This window comes from Emys orbicularis, chromosome 2 (assembly GCF_028017835.1).
Source record: "Emys orbicularis isolate rEmyOrb1 chromosome 2, rEmyOrb1.hap1, whole genome shotgun sequence".
Taxonomy (NCBI): domain Eukaryota; kingdom Metazoa; phylum Chordata; order Testudines; family Emydidae; genus Emys; species Emys orbicularis.
In genome coordinates this window covers 105,088,420-105,105,192 of record NC_088684.1, presented here as the reverse complement: position 1 = coordinate 105,105,192, position 16,773 = coordinate 105,088,420, and the positions used below count along the sequence as shown (strand labels likewise).

The 16,773-nt window shown below is 40.3% G+C and overlaps 1 protein-coding gene across 2 annotated transcripts in view; it reads right to left on the bottom strand.

The window, feature by feature from the left end:
- The window catches only part of NFATC1 (nuclear factor of activated T cells 1), a 144,582-nt gene that overhangs the window by 64,896 nt on the left and 62,913 nt on the right, over nucleotides 1-16,773 (bottom strand). For both annotated transcript variants that reach the window (XM_065398980.1, XM_065398981.1), the window contains exons 5-6: nucleotides 14,457-14,629; nucleotides 11,920-12,060 (exon numbers count right to left, since the gene is read on the bottom strand). In XM_065398980.1, coding sequence (XP_065255052.1) covers nucleotides 11,920-12,060; nucleotides 14,457-14,629 — 314 coding nt within the window. The remainder of the gene's footprint in view (nucleotides 1-11,919; nucleotides 12,061-14,456; nucleotides 14,630-16,773) is intronic.

Here is a 16,773-nt window from a genome sequence, read left to right as displayed (position 1 = left end):
CCACATCCCTGCTCCCTCTCCTGCCTCTTGCCCGCGGCAATCAGCTGGTTTGTGGCGTTCAGGGGAGGGACGGGGAGCCTGCGCGCTGAGTCCTCGCTCCGCCCTCCTCCCTCCTGAACGCCACGAACCAGCTGATTGCCGCAGGGTAGGAGGCGGGGGAGCAGGGGGAAGGTGCTGATCCGCAGAGTCCGCTGGCAGGCAGGAGGCGCTAGGGGGGACATAGGGGAGCTGATGGGGGGCTGCCAGCTGTGGACAAAGCAGGCAGCCAAACAATGTTATAGCGGAGCATTGCACAACTTTAAATGAGCATGTTCTGTAATGGAGCAGGGACGTAAGATTGAAACAACGTTAAGCAAGAGGACGTTAAGTGGGGAGTTACTGTATTCTCTTATTGTTTAACAAGGCGATTAATTGCATGATTAATTGCAATTCATTTTTTAATCGCTTGAAAGCCCTAAAACCTAGTAACTGTAGGAGATGATGCTGATGATTCAGAAGGTGGCACTCTTCTCTCCAAGTCAGTACTGAACAAATGCTCCCCACTTACTGTCTTACACACACCGCTAAACAGTTGCTTTATCTCACACCACAAGTGGCTGTATTCCAAGGCTCAGAAATTCATAGCTTCTAAGGTCAGAAGGGAACATTATGATCATCTAGTCTGACCTGATGCATGACACAGGCCACAGAACCTAACCCAGTGATTCCTCCAGTGAAGGGAATCATTCTTCCCTGTACATAACCAAATACTGCTGGGCTCAATAACTTGTAGGTGAAGTTGATCACTCTGTACAGACTGTGTATCAGTCTACATTTGTAAAGAGCCTTATGATGGGGTGTGCGCTAGCAAATACAAAACAGAAATATTAACAGCACTGGCTAAGTAGCTGTTTGTCTCTGGAAGGGGAAACATTGTTTAGAGCAACACAGGAGAATGCCTGTTGTGTATACAATAAGGGCCTTTCTTTCAACTTCCCCAACACCACTCGGCTTCTTAGATCTCCACTAACAGGGACTGAGTAGGAAGTTTGGCAAATCCCTCCTTCCCCCTACCATCTATGTAAATAAAAGGGTGTAGGGTTTGACTACAGCCAACTTCAGAACAGCTCCATCCTCTGCATGCAATCAGCTCCTCTCCCCAGGCTGGCAGCATCTCCTGCCTGTGCCTACCTCTGTCTCTCCCTCCCCTCCTCTTCCTGCTGTGGGCTCAGTCTGTTCTGACACTCTTATCTGCCAGTGCGTCTCTCAGCCATCATTCCGATTTTCTCCTCTGGTTATATTGTTTTCACCATTGGCTCTTCCCACTCCCTCTGTCAAAAGGGCACCCAGCTACATGCTCCCTCCTTCCACCTTTTCCTCTTCCCTGCCAGAGAAACCCCTCCAGACAGCAATTCCCTCCAGCCATTTTGCTCCCCATGACAAGAAAGAACCCTTTCATCTGCTCATTTCCCCTTTCTGTCTGAAACTCCCCCCAACCTGTTGCCTTTTCCCAGAGATGTCAGTGCCTACTGGGGGAGACCGTCTCTAGGAGAACAAAGAATAAGAAGGTCTTCTGATAAGTATCTGCACTTCTGGATGCCGAATTCAAACCCATCATTACAGGTTCACCCGTAACTGGAATATATTTATTTTTATGACGATGATGGGCTTTTGGGTGTATTTGTATACACACTTTTGCAATGTAAGGCTGAGTTTTGTGTTCCTACTCATATATATTTTTTGCAGATTTGAGCTGAGTTTTGTATTCAAACGTACACACACTCTCTGATGTAAATGCTAGTTATTTTTTCTTTCAAAGTTCTGTTTAAATAAAAAAAGCTCAATTGAACAACAACAACAACAAAATGTTGTCGAGAAGCCATGTAATAAAAATCAGATAAGAGCCTGCATCTTCTATGTATCACAGCATGTGTAGGCACCCGCCATCTGAAAGTCAGACTCCATTACATTTTCTCAGATTGGGAGTTTCTCAAAGTTTCTCAAACTGAGACACCCCCAAAGCAATAGCATCACATTTACCGCTGAGTACAAAGCACTTTGCAGTGTCTATAAGATGTATCTTCTTATCTAACTTTTTTACATGGTTTCTAGCAAACTGCATTATTTTGGGTTCAACTAAGCCTTTGAAATTAACTATATTTTGAGATTGATCATTTAAATAAGTTTCTTTGCTAAAATTGACTGCAGAAACAGAATTTGGAGTTCTACATCTGTTGTCTCTCAATGATTCTAGATCAAATATACTCCATTTACAAGTAAAATCATCGTTTTTTCCTCCTCTTAATTCTCAGCCCTGAAAACTCCTTCTGGAACATGAAATTAAAGCTAAGCAGTTTCGTTTCCACACATTATCAACAGTAGTAATGAATGGTTCTTCAGACCAAATTCTGCTCGTAGGTCTATCCATCTTCAAATTATACTCTCTCCCATACAATCCTGAGCCAACACCCTCAGCTTAATCCTGCGTCTCATCCTGTCTCTCAAACTTCTCTAATGCATGTTTTACAGTCAACAAACTTATCACCACCAAAACTGAACTCCAGATCTTCCCTTCCAAGAACCACTCCTTTCCTTCCACGCCTCTGTCATCATTGACAGCTCCACCCTCTGCTCCCTAAGCACTTGGGCCTGTAACCCAGGAGTCATCTTCGACTTCTCCTTCTCTCTTGTCTGGCGCAGCCAAGTTGAGCCCAAATCTGGCCACCTCTCATCCAGGCTCGCATCCTCTCCCATCATGACTGTTGCAACCTCCTCTCCAGCCTCCCCCACACCCACATCACTCTCGGATCTAGTCAAAATAATAAGTACATCTTCCTTGCATGTCAATCTGAGTTTGCCACTCCTCAATCCTTTTGAATCCCTCCACTGGTTCCCTCTACTCCAAAAACATCCAGCTCAAGCTAAATGCCCTTGATACTCCCTCCCTATTTAATCTGCCCTTGTCTCTTATGTCATCCTCTGCAGCACTCCTCTCCGCAAATGATGCAAGCCTTGACAGAGCCCCTTATTCTCCCTTATCTTTATACTCTCTCCTTTGCTGTTCTTTATACATGGAATGCTCTCCTTGAACTGACCCACTATCCTCTCCTCCTTCTCTCTCCACTTCTACCATGCCACCTACAAGAAATTAACCTACTAATAAGAGATACAACTGCAAATGCAGGGCACAAATCTGTGTAGAAAGGAGCAAGTTTATAGTCAATTTTCAATCATGTTATCATCCTTCCTAGGCTGGTGTCCCATCACCTCTTGTCTGTTCATTAGCTCCAATCCCCAAAGGGTCAGAGTTAAATCTGTGTGCTTAGGTGGCACTCCCTCCCAGCCAATCAGGTTTGTTTGCAGAGTAGCAGGGAGTGGGGGAAAGGAGGGAAGAGGAAGGAGCCCTCTTGCCAGCTCCACACAGATGTAACCTAAAATTCACAAGGATGCTCAAACAACTGTCTGGCAACTGGACTCGTGGTCTCCGGGTCACTGTCTTATTTGAAGGAATGTTGACAAGTCAGTCCAGCTAACCATAGATACCGCCAGAGAACCTGCCCCTACTCAGTTCAGTCAACTTCTGCACATCTGAATTTGCCATTACATCCTGGTTAAACCTCATTGAAAATGTGATTGAAAATACCACACATTTTCTAAGAGTCATTTCTATAGAACCACACTCTGAGCTTTACTATTGGGATCTACAGTTCTTTAGCTCACTGGACCTTTACTTATCTCTGTGGATGGGGTGTGCATCAAATATCATCGGTAACATTAAAGTGATGCACTATATACATTAATATAGTATTTAAGGATCAGATTGTACAAAGCTGAAGCCTGAGGTCTGCACACAAATAACACCATTGCATGCACAAAACAGATGCTTTATCCCTCAAATGGCTAGGTAGCTCACTAAATTTTCATTTTCATGTGCAATTGCAGTAGCATGCAACTATAGGCACGCTTGCCTGCGTATCTTTTGCCTCCCTTTAAAAAAAATAAAATACCTGTCCTTAGTCCACAGTAAATGCTTGTACTTGACCAAAGGCACTTAATGAATACTACTCTTAACTGTGACAGAGGCACCCTAATGAGGCTTGGTGATGATACCATCTCATGTGTACAGATGCTGTCCCATTTTATCTTTACCATTCCTTAGGCTAAAAAGCCAGGGAAATCTGAAACATGCTGACATTTCCTACAAGCTACGTCATAGCTACTGTATAGACATGAAAAGATTCAGCCATCTAATTACCCCATTATTTGATGACACTATCAGCCCAAGGATATCTGTTTCTGGTCAATGGCCAGAAACCTCCTAGGCTACCAATAGATCTCTAGGAACAAGGTACAAGTGACCTTCACATGAGCTCTGTGCTCCCAACTATATGCCTCTCAAGTTTCTAGTCTATCTCACTGCACATGAGCCAGTACATAAACTCTTAGTACTAAGTGGAATGTGTGTGCTGACCTCTGATAAACTGGCGGACAAAGACAAAATTATGTAGCATTTGCTCATCTATAAGGACATTATGCCACTTTCTTATTTATTATATGAACTACAGTTTGATTACCAGTGTGTAACATTACCCTTTTTTTTGGCTAGTTGCCCCCCAAACTGTGACTGCTACTGGCAATAGAAAGAGCAATGGAAAGATCTCTGAGAATGTAAGATCTTTTACCGAATGGAGCTCTGCCAAAATGCTGGTCACCAGTCTCCACGTCACATCTCGTCAAAACAGACTCAAGCCGTGAGCTTTCCAGTGCATCAGAGAAAAATGAAAAGCCCGCATGATTCCTCAGAACTGTCCATTACACGCAAAGGTGTTTCAGGAGCATATCAGTTATCAGATGTTTTGTAAACGAAATGACCTCATGCGACAACACTGCATTTGAATGCCTGCTGTATGAAAAAGCTTTTGTTTGGGCAATATTCAGCAGGCAAAGCTGAGATTTCCCAACAGTTTTCTATGCTTTTAGACAGAAGTTTTACCTTACAGCAGCAGCACATTGGTTCTATTCTTTGCTAGAGATCATGAAAATTGCAAAACAATCTGCAAGATGTTTGTTCACATTTCTAAATGAATGCGCGTTGGCTGTAGTCCCTTCCCTTTTGTGTTTGCTGGCGGTGAACATTCACTAGATCAGGTTTTACTAGCACAAAAGTTTATAATGGTTGAATTTAAGCTTGCCTGGTGAAATACTTGCTGAAAGCAAATTTAAAATGTGCTTTCTCTGAGCATATGTACCTGAAACCTGATTTTCGTTAACTATCTTAAGTCTTTTCTATAGTACCTGTTACTTGAGCCGAGCAAAAATTTTTGGGTGAATAGTAAATTTACCAGTAACTGCATTTTTGGGGGCATCAAAACCACTAGTGAATTTAGGTCAAATTTGGCAAACAGTTTTGGGGAAAAAATTGAAATGTCTAAATGTTTTGTTTTGACATTTTGAAATGAACTCTTTTGATATTTCATTTTAAATCAAACATTTTGTGTAGAAAATGCCATTTCAAATCAACATTCCAAGCATTTCACTTGACCCAAACAAAATTTTGTTCCATCAAGAAAAAAAAAATCTGTTTCAGTTGGAAATAAACAGAATTTTTCCCCATATTTTTTAATTCAGCACCAAACCAAATAAATAATTTAAAAAAATCAGCTATTTGCTTGGCTCTATCCCTTACCATGGCATCTAACTGTATAGATTTTAAGAGCTATACCTGCCCTATCAAGGAAGAGAAACAATCACAGCTAAGCAACTCAGCAATTGTTTGAAATAGCAAATGACAGAATAAATGATATTTACAAAAAGCTTTGTTTAATAGCTTCTAATAATGACTAAATCTGAGAAAACCCTGTTCTGTTTGAGATCATTCCAGAAACAGAAAAAAAGATGACATTCTTTGGAAACTATAATATGCTCAGACAAAGATGACATTCTTTGGAGACTATAATATGCTCAAAGCTGACTGTCCTTAGATATTATGCCTAAAGTCTATGAAGGCTTCATAGACTTTAGGCATAATATCTAAGGACAGTCAGCTTTGTAGCTGGGTCTCAAAATATATAGGTGCTAGTAATCACTGCTGATTTGATGTTTGAGTAATTAACAACATGTTCAAAACCACTGAAGTCATCCAGAGAAACAGCAATACTACTATCTTGTGAAATTTACTAATATCCATGACAGAAGTATGAGAAATGCTTGGGCACTTACATTTGTCATGGGAAGTACAAATGTATATCCTTGTCCATAAAGAGACACCTCTATAAATTAAAGGGAAAAAACAGAACTTTGGTTTGAATTTATTTTAAAAAACCAGTTCTGTGATGATCTTGGTCATTGAACTCCTACCTTTCAGATTTTTAACTCTCTTACCTCCTGATCTGGTCATTAAGCATAGAACCAAATGAGTGTGTATGGGGCTTAAAATGAATTAGTGGAATTCTGCCTTACTAAAAAAGATACGGAATACACACGTAATCCTGTGAAGAACTATTTGGCACCACAGCTGACAAGTCTGGAGAATCTGAAAAAGTCCTGCCAGTAATGAGCATTTCAGTCCCTAGTCTCTGCTGTCCTTTGGTGCTATGGATTTTGGTTCTGTTCCTGGCCGGTTATCCTATGAAACTTTTTGTGAGCTATTCTGAGGAGAAACTGTTATTTTACTGTCACAATAATTATATACTCAGTTTTGTGGGTCATCCTCCATAATAATATTGCTGTAAGGTAATCAGCAGCATGGTCTCCAATATGGTGATTTCTGGGGTTGGTATAGGACTGTCTTTGTGTTTCTTTGCCTTCTACAGCTTGCAAATTAATGCTGCTACTTAAAAACTAGTTTTGAAAAACAAATTACTCAGCATCATCCCCTGTAACATTAGAACAGCACCTATGTTCTTTGGAGTCACTGTGTCAGAAAGGAAATATTTTGTCATTTCTAAGCCCAGTGTACTTCCTCAGAAAGCAAATGTGTTTCTAATTGTATCAAATTATGTAAATAAAATGCATGCCTTTTCTTCATGTGTAAATGCCTGTATACAAATATGAAGGTGTTTTGTGCTTACATGCTGCAAGTGTCTAACCAAAATTGTTGAGCCTCTAACGTCTGAAGATGATGACAAAATAAATAAGTAAATAAACCAGGCTTTTATACTGTGTCTAACGTCCAGCAGCAAAAATTGATACACCCAGAATCACTTGTCATTTTTGAAAATCTGGGTTTTTTCTGTTTCAAGCAGGAGGAGAAAACCAGAAACTTTAAATGGAGAGGTAAACTGAAAATGCAGAACATACGTAAGAGTAATGGGTAATGAACAAAGTCATTGTGGGACCCACTGATGTCAGGGAATTCTGAATTTAAAAGGTCAAACCTCTTAAGCATAGCTGGCATTCACATTTTTACTACTACTGTGGCTGAGTTTCTTGGATGTACATTTTATATTGATTTTCATCACTGGAAAATATGGTCTGATGTGCAAGCAATAAAGGATTGACCAAAATCCTTTGAAATAAGGACTTATTTCAGTACTTGAACTTTTTTATGATAGTATAAAAGGTCTAAGCATATTATAGTGCGCTTCTGAAGAGACGCATTATTTATCTTGTAAGAGCTGCCTTGATGCTGTGCTGTATTACAAAGAAATTCTACTTTTAAACAAGCCCTTTGTCATACAACTAATCCCCTCAACTAACCACTTTCCTCTCCACAAGAGATGCAGCATCTTATAGGCTGTGTTAGTATTTCACATGGTTTCAAACACTTCTTTGCTGAAAAATAGCAATTAAGGGGTTAACTGAAAACACGACTTTGCTGCCTCCCCAGTTCAAGAACCGACTTGATCATTCTTCAGGGATTCCCTTTTGTATGAGTCATTGTTAAGATAGACAGACTCCCCACGCAAAGAGGCCAGGATAATGCCATTCCTCAGGAGATTACAACAGCTGAGGGTTAGCCCTTAAAGACAGAAAACTCAGAACTCATGCATGGGAAAACATTCAGTGGACTACAATGCACTCAGCAGACAAAGAAATTATTCAGACAAAAATCCCATCCTGCATTAACCAATTAAACATGCAGAATATCACGATCTTATTCACATTACATCAACACCCTAGCCTAGGGATTTTGCCTGAGTAGGGAATACTGAATGGAACCCACGTAGCATAATGTAAAATTATATATAACTGTTACATTCTTTTTTTTTTATGATTGTAATTTTTCACAAGGTCTATTACATTTGTAATAGTTGAAATCCTAGAGTTAACTGCTACCCAGTAGAAATGTGATCAACATTTAGATTTAACAACAACAATAACAAAAAAGTGAGTAATATATCTAGTAATCTTCACAAAGATTAGTAACCTAACTTTCTAAGTGCGGGAGGGGGGAAGGGTGTGGAAGGGGAGAGAGAGAGACTGACTACACTGGAGCTCCATTTCCTGCCCTACTTTTATTTAAAAGTATAATTGCTAGATGATCCCATCAGGAGAATGAACGGTAATTGAAATTATTGTTTAATAATTTAATCAATTTAGTGATTTTGCTGAAGAACAATTAGGAAAAGCCCGTCAGTGAGACAATGATGCATCATTCTCAGTTGTTTTAAATGTCATGTTACATTAGGTGATGCAGCAAATGAGGAACCGAGCCGAGGAAACAAGAGGAAAAATAAGTTAAGTAGACAACATATTTAGCTTCACTTTCTGAATGTAGCCATGATTTTGTCTAAGGGATTAATCATTTTACAGTGGAAGGCAGATGGTCTTCTTGCTACCTCTTATGGGATCTTGGATCTCAAGGAGGTTGTGTCACTAGGAAGGCCTGCAATATCGCTTGTAGAGACTTGGGTTCAGTCCTACGAAGTGTTGAGTGCCTCTGATTCCCGTTAACTTTTATCGGTGTTCAAGGTCCTGCTCAGCGCCTTGTAAGGTTGAACCATTTGAATGTACCAAACAAGGCTTTCATCATACGGGTACAACAAACCTACCCAGATTACTTAAACTGGACTATGATTTCAGACTCAGTTATACACCAAACTGGACTCTCTAGTAGAAACAGATGGAATACTTACCATTGATTGCAAAATAGCTCCTGATTCATTAGACAATTTGGGGGCAGGGAGGGATTCTTCTGATGTTATCCACATGCAGAGGGAACCCTTAGCATATGGATCTCCCCCTACCCACAATACCATGTGCCCCAGGACTCTTCCTGTGGGTTTTTCTATGTGAGGCGGAAGAACTCTATTATTTACTTCCACTTCAGCATACACATCCACATAGCCATTATTTATAATAAATACTTTGTACTGTGCTCACCTGTACATTGTTTGATTTCTTATTACATTTTTTTTTAAATCCTAAAAAATTACATTTACAGTAGAACCTCAGAGTTACAAACACCAGAGTTACAAACAGATCAGTCAATCACAGACCTCATTTGGAACCGGAAGTATGCAATCAGGCAGCAGCAGAGACAAAAAGAAAAAAAATACAGTACAGTACTGTGTTAAATGTAAACTACTAAAAAAATAAAGGGAAAGCTTAAAAAAAAGGGTTGAGAAGGTAAGGAAACTGTTTCTGTGCTTGTTACATTTAAATTAAGATGGTTAAAAGCAGCATTTTTCTTCTGCACAGTAAAGTTTCAAAGCTGTACTAAGTTAATGTTCAGTTGTAAACTTTTGAAAGAACAACCATAATGTTTTGTTCAGAATTACGAACATTTCAGAGTTACGAACAACCTCCATTCCAGAGGTGTTCGTAGCTCTGAAGTTCTACTTCATGCATGATGCATCTGAAGAAGTGAGTTGTAGCCCACGAAAGCTTATGTTGAAATAAATTTGTTAGTCTCTAAGGTGCCACAAGTACTCCTGTTCTTTTTGCGGATACAGACTAACATGGCTGCTACTTTGTAACCTGAAGTTCTACTGTATTTTGGATCTGATCTTGCATTCCAGGAGCCTTCAAAGCTCCCCTTGACTGCAACAGGATTTTTGTTTGAGTAAGAACTGTAGGATTGGGCCTTTATTTGGATCCCTGCAGCTGAAAGCTGCATACTGCAAATTTTGGTTTTAGCATGTAATATTGCAAAAGGGGATAGCTTTATATACCCAGGCGATGTTACCTGCAGATGACTGGATACCTTCATATTCAGAGGTACCCTTTAAGGATGACCTTTCAAAAAATTTTCCAATGCAGTGAGAAAGTAAAGCAGAAAAAACATGCATCAAAGAGGGCAGCCTTTAAGGCAGTTTCCTTCCTGTAATGAGTCCAATCTAGGTTTTCATTTTTGAAATGTCATCCTAACCCATTTTCATACATGGAGGACTAAACAGAAACGAAACAAACTTTTCTTCCCTCTTCCCAATTCACACAAACTCTGGAACTTATATTTTTAAGTTGTAATTCTTCCACTTTCTAAAAAATGGACAGATATTTGCGTTACTGCTTAGGCACATCTGGCCAGATCCTCAGCAGGTGTGAAAACAATGTAGTTCCACTGAAGTCAAAAGTTGCCCTTTGAAGTCAATGGAGCCAATTTGCACCAACAGAGAATCTGAGCCATTCACGTTAATGGAGCTATTCCTAGGTATAGTTTTGATTACCTAGACTATGCCAAATCAGAACCCCATTGTGAAATTTCAGACAGGCTCTTTGGGTTGCTTTGAGTGGGTCAAGTGCTGAAGGGACCACTCTGAAATAAACTCACATCTACTTTGATTTGTTAACGAGATTTGTTAAGGAGATTCCCTGACTCAGCACAAACACATGCCTCCCACAGACATACCATTGATAATAGTCACACAGCAGGGAAGTGCAGTCTTACTGGAACTTAATGAATGGTGAGGGTTAAACAGACAGACTGTCAAAGCCTGCACTTGAACGGCTGTGAGATGCTAAGTGTTTGAGGAGCTCAGAAGACAGCTTACAGTTCAGGGGGTTGCAGCAGGCAGCCGTGGAATGTATGGTTTGTGCCAGCACCAGGGAAACCCTTTCCAAAACAAGAATACTCCTCCTCTGTAATTATCTCCTTTCAGAGCCTGCCTTTTACTCACAGCTCCACTCTAACCATCATCTCATCAGAAATAAAGTACCATATTTTGCATTAACATTACATGAACTACAATCCTTACAGATGCTTTAACCTGAAACTTCAAATAGGGCCTAATCCCATAAGGTACTGAGTGCCCTCAATGCCCATTGAGGGTGAGTTGGGACACTCAGGATGCTAGAATATCAGTCACAGTAACGATAAACTTGATGAATAAAAGTGTGTGTGGGAGAGAAACCTTGGTTCTTAATGGCAAAAAATAAGATTGTTCCTTTGAAATGAATGAGCCTGCACTGGACAGGCTTTTGACAATGTTAATCCTCTTAAACCAACACCTAATAAATTATCAAAGCCCTTCAAGGTTTACATTTTCTACACAACCTGACACTGAGGATTAAAGGTCAATAAAAAAAATTCACCACAAAAGGAAAAAAACCCACATCCCCTTCCCCACCAAACCTACCGCACCAAGGTGCTGTCAATGTGATCTCCCCACTAATTATAAAAATGTTTAAGAAGCAGCAGTATCTTGCAGGTTTTTGCACTAAAATGTGATGAAATTCTTAGAATGCCTTTGACTAGAATAACTAAGAAAACCTGCCAGGCACAATTGTGGTTTGCTACAAAAATAAACTCCAAACTCTCACTTTCAGTGTCACAATTGTATGCCTGCAATGAAACATATCTGCAACTATAACTGCATTATATACAACCATAGCATGACATAGAGCTGAGATCACCTACACAGTTCCACCCAGTGACATGGAAAACATGTGGATGAAAATGGGTTGACAGTGTTTACATTACCACCATTCAGTAATCAAATTTCCATTGGGTTTCAAAACAAGAAAAGGACGCAGACTGTCTATTTTTAAAGAAAATACCTGGCGCTTTCTCCACAAAGATGACTTTGGAGTCTTGTAGAAAGTTATGGCCAGACAGTATAATTTTTTTCCCTCCAATCACAGGAAAGCTGTCAGCACTTTGCTTCTCCACCAAAGGCAGTTCCTGGGCAGATCTTTGAGCTGGAAAGTTTTAAAAGGAGAAGAAAAGACAAAACAACCACAGACACACACACACACACACAAAATCAGTAAATATTGCTTAAATAAGTGACCCAACTTTTACTTTTATTAGACAAACTGAGTTTGATATAGAAACTCAAGAAAGTTCAGGAGGTCTATAGGAAACTCAGTGTACAGTTGGTTTTAAGTGCTTTAATTATAAACAATGCTTTTATTAGATAAGATACTATGGATTAAAAATAACCATACAAAGAACATTCTGTTCAATTAAAAAAGCCAGTTTGTTCTGTGATACTTAAAACGGTATATTTATTTTATTTATTTTTAAAGGAATTTCCCATAACATAAAGCCATATTCTATCATACTTATGCCAAATATTTATATGGCACTGTACTCATGACCTCAGTAACCCAGTTACAGACCATGGCTGGAGAGCATGCTTCCATTAAGCTCTGAGTACCAAATTGCACATGGACCATGCTAACAGTATCCTATATCCCCATGGCATATATTTTATCATTTTTGACTGAGGTATTCAGCCTGCACACCTGTGCTTCAGAGAATGACGTGAGTACTTTATCCATATTACTGGGTCCTCCTTGTCTCACATGCACCAAAGGATTATGGAGTATTCGACACTTGCTTATTTCAGATTTCTGCATTTGAAATAACATACAGTACACTTTTTTTTGCATTTGTCATATTGCAAGAATATTTGCTTTGTTTGGAGATAATACACTGCACTGCCGCTCAGTCCATAGTATTTTACACTGCAATCCTGACTTACATGGCACACAGACATAGCCAACCTCATTTTTACTGGCTAGTTGAATTTGGCATATTAGGCATTACAGCCTGATCCTACACTCATAGATTTAATTAGGAGGTAGGATCAGGCTATTTTTGCTCTCATTTTTGGCTTTACTTGTAGGTGCACTTCAGGCTAGAATTTGATCCTTAGCAAAATTTAGCCTTTAAGAATCCTTTAAGAATGGGGAGGGAGGAAAAAATGTAATAAATACATATTTTTATATAGAGATAGATAGATATAGATATAGTATTTAGGACACCAGCTTGTGCCATTCTAGCTCTTAGTATTAGGCAGGTTCTGCTACTCTTCATACATAGTACAGGCTTAACTTTTCTTAGAAAAAAACGCTTGTTTCTTTAAATGAGATCGGCTTGGGAAGGAAAGATTTTAAGTTGTAGGCAAAAGGGTTTCTGGTCTCAAGACCTGATAGATACACATCAGTTTCTGGTGGTGGAATCTGGGTCTGCTCTTCTCTGATGCTTCTTCTCCAGACATACCCAAAAGGGCACTGTGCTTCCAAGAAACCCCAAATCTTACATTACACAGGGCCTCCCGGGTATGTTGTGCAGTCTGGAGCACCTCTCCTAGGAATGGCACAAAGAGCAGCAGCAGGTTCTGAACCCACCAACAGAACTTGATGCTATGGGTGGGGATGATGGAAGGGTCAGAGCCTCCCTCCCCCTCAAGAGTGCCGTGGCTGAGATCCTACGCCTACGGCAATTTGGGAAGGCAGACTGTCAAACTGTTCTCAGTTGTGTTGCTGCTTCCAGGGGAACAAAGGGAAGTAAAAGAGATAGGTAAAGGGTCCTCTAAAAAAGGGTTCAGTTAATTAGAATCTGAATTTGCGGCTGCTAATCTGAGTCAAAAAGAACCTCCAAAAGCTTGTGGAATTTCATCCAGCACTAGAAGCGACAGGAGTTAGAAAGAAACTTGATTTTCCCCAGCTAGACAAAAACTGTAAAGTTAAATGAAGCAAAGGGCTTTTTCTGTATTTAATAGGCTCATGGAGCAAGAATGAAATGGGATTCTTGGGGTGGGGGGGGAAGAGAAGTCTGTGTCCAAATCTGACAGGTTTATAAAGTGATGTTTGTTCTATTAAAAAGATCCCAATACTGAAGGTCAGTTTCTAGGAATTTCCTGAAACTGCAGTAAACTAACACTAATACGGCAATTTTAAATACCTCACTAGCTCCTTGTCAAAGGGATTTTTTGGTGGGGGAGAAATGGGGCTGAACTGGAGCTCTCCAAAACTCTTAATAGCAGTTACCCTTGTGAAAGGGCCTCTCAGCATAAAGGAACTTGTCCAAGTCAATTCAAGTTCAAACAGCAGCTTAACATGGCTCTTCTTGTATTGCAAAGGAACTTCCTGTAGGAGTGAATGCACAAGGGACCAGATATTGTTTTGCCAAGGAAACAGGTAATACTTTTCATGCAATGTAAAATACATTTTTGAGATGTACAGCACGTTTCAGACAATGGACAGATGCGATGAAACAACATTTAACATACTGACAAGGACAGGCTTTATGTCAGGCAATTGGTTGTACAATACCTGGCAAGAACAAGAAGGCTATTGCTACTTACAACACTCAATAGGGTTGGACGCTACTTGTAGAGACAGAGTTCTCCCGTTGGATTGTGGGATGTGAACTCGGAAGACCAGCCGCACTCGTGTATTCTTCCTTCCGATGTCTGTTTCTCCTTTTCGTAGTTCAATATCTGAATTTCTAAGTTTTAATATTCCAGCGCAGTCAATGCTGTCCAAAAGACGACACAGGACATTTCAACTAACTCTCTGCAGGTTCCAGAAAGTCACAAATACAACATTTCTACCTTCCCTCCCCTGCTTTTATTTATTTATTTAAAACCTGAGCCCCAGCCTAACATCTTCACAGGATCTTTGGGACAAGTAGGAATTCCTAAATAGTGCCCACTAGTAAGGCTAGTCCTGCTGGACTTATTTGCATGGACATATCAAAATTAAACATTGCAGAACATTAATTCATAATGCACATACGAGATGCACTAAAAAACTAAAGTAAAACTGCAGAAACACTAAGATTCTGGACATTACTACTATATATGCATGATAATTCCTTTTGGATATGGATTTCTAGCATGTGTTTTATTACACTGAATATGCACAGTTTAATTTTATTTTGCACTTAGATAAAATAACCAGTGCACATGTAAATTCATTCAAACAGTTTCACTTCTCCCCTCCCTCCCAAGTAGTGTGACCATACATCCTGTTTTGGCTGGGACAGTCCCTTTTTTAAGCCCTGTCCTGGCCGTCCTGACTTTTTTGGTGAAAGTGGGCATCTGTCCTGTTTGCTCTTGCCAACTGCTGATGATCAGTTGGCAAGAGCAAACAGGACAGATGCCCACTTTTGTAAAAAAAGTGGGGCACGCACCCCTAGCGGGCGCAGAGGAACATGTGGGGGGGAAGTGAGCGGTGACACCAGCCGTGTGAAGGTGTGTGTGTAAACAGGGCTCGGGTGGACGCCACATGGCAAGGAGGCAGGGTTCAGGTGAGCAGTTACGCCAGCCGTGTGGAGGGACAGGCAGGGCTCAGGTAAGGGGCAACACCAGCCCCCTGCGGAGAGCAGGCTGGACTTGGATGAGAGCCCTGTGCGTGAGGGAGGCAGCAGGGCTCAGGCCTGCCCCATGTGCAGGGGGGAAGGGAGGGCAGGGCTCGGGCCAGTCCCACACGGTGTCCCATTTTCCCTTTTCCCAAGACATCTAGAATTCTATTCTGAAGCAAACTGAAAGATTATTCATCAAACACACACTCTGCAAACATGAATTGTGGAAGGCAATCCCCAGTTTTGGCCTTCATGCCTTTTAAGAGTGTGGATTTAACAATAACAGAGGCCCTTGCTGACAAGATCAGAGATGCAGTGTTAATGAATGGATTAACAATATGCATTGACAGAAGAGGCCATAAGAGCTATGGAGTATCCGTGTCAATGTCAAAATTTAGTACAATGATCTTACAATACAAAGGAGTAGATACTGCGCTTCTAAAAAGAACAGGAGTACTTGTGGCACCTTAGAGACTAACAAATTTATTTGGGCATAAGCTTTTGTGGGCTACAGCCCACTTCTTTGGATGCATATAGAATTTTTTTTCTCTCTTACTTAATTGGCCTCTCAGAGTTGGTAAGACAACTCCCACCTGTTCATGCTCTCTGTATGTGTGTATATATATCTCCTCAATATATGTTCCATTCTATATGCATCCAAAGAAGTGTGCTGTAGCCCACAAAAGCTTATGCTCTAATAAATTTGTTAGTCTCTAAGGTGCCACAAGTACTCCTGTTCTTTTTGCGGATACAGACTAACACAGCTGCTACTCTGAAACCTGCACTTCTAATGTTGTGTATGTTATCATTTTTAGCTTCTATTTAAAAACAAAGGAATTTAACACACCATTAATTAAGGTTCTAATTTAAGACCCTGATACAGTGACGCACTTAAACTCAAACATAACTTTAAGCATCTGAGCAGTCCCATTTGAAGCCAATAGGAATACTCATACGCTTAAAGTTAAGCATGTGCTTGACTACTCTAGTGAATGCAGATGGGATTTCTCATGTGCTTAAGGGCTTTGCTGCACTGGGGCCTAAATCCACATAATTGTAAGAAAGACTTGCACTTCATCTTTAATCCTATTGTTCAGATTTCATGAAGGGAGTGTGAGCCCTAAGCCATAGAGATATAAAGTCCTATAAATGTCAAAACATTGTGTATGATGCTTGATGGGACTTTATTACTGCAGTTGGGTGACATTTTTGGGATGAATAGTTTATAGGCTGAAAATCGCAAAACTATTCACCAATTTGGGTTGAACTGAGCAATAATTTTGGCCAAAAAAAAAAAAAGGGGGTGGGGATTCTGA